Source organism: Corvus brachyrhynchos, unplaced genomic scaffold, assembly GCF_000691975.1.
Source record: "Corvus brachyrhynchos isolate BGI_N302 unplaced genomic scaffold, ASM69197v1 scaffold442, whole genome shotgun sequence".
Taxonomy (NCBI): domain Eukaryota; kingdom Metazoa; phylum Chordata; class Aves; order Passeriformes; family Corvidae; genus Corvus; species Corvus brachyrhynchos.
The window spans coordinates 267,641-267,968 of NW_008236443.1; the positions used below are offsets into that span (position 1 = coordinate 267,641).

The 328-nt window shown below is 61.0% G+C and overlaps 1 protein-coding gene across 1 annotated transcript in view; it reads left to right on the forward strand.

The window, feature by feature from the left end:
• Positions 1 to 328, forward strand: part of LOC103624416 (1-phosphatidylinositol 4,5-bisphosphate phosphodiesterase beta-3-like) — a gene marked incomplete at its 3' end in the record, with an annotated part of 17,942 nt that overhangs the window by 3,816 nt on the left and 13,798 nt on the right. The window contains exon 3 of the mRNA XM_017747269.1: positions 229 to 322. Coding sequence (XP_017602758.1) covers positions 229 to 322 — 94 coding nt within the window. The remainder of the gene's footprint in view (positions 1 to 228; positions 323 to 328) is intronic.

Below are 328 nucleotides of genomic sequence, written 5' to 3' on the forward strand. Positions count from 1 at the left end.
CTCCCCCACCCGGAAACGGCTCCGCTTTTAGGGTTCTCCCCCATTTTTGGGGGTCTCGGACCCGTTTTTGCCGTCCCCCTCCCCCATTTTCGGTGCCACTTTCCCCATTTTTGGGATCTCCCCCCATTTTTAGGGTCCTCCTCTCCATTTTTGGGGTCTCCAGGCCTGATTTTGGGGTCCCTGTCCCCATTTTTGGGGTCTCTGACCCATTTTTTGGGGTCCCCGCAGGAGGTGGAGCTCTTGGACATTTGCAGCGTCCGGGACACCCGGACCGGGCGCTTTGCCCGTGCCCCCAAGGTGGGACCCCAAAACCCGGGGGGGAGCTTGG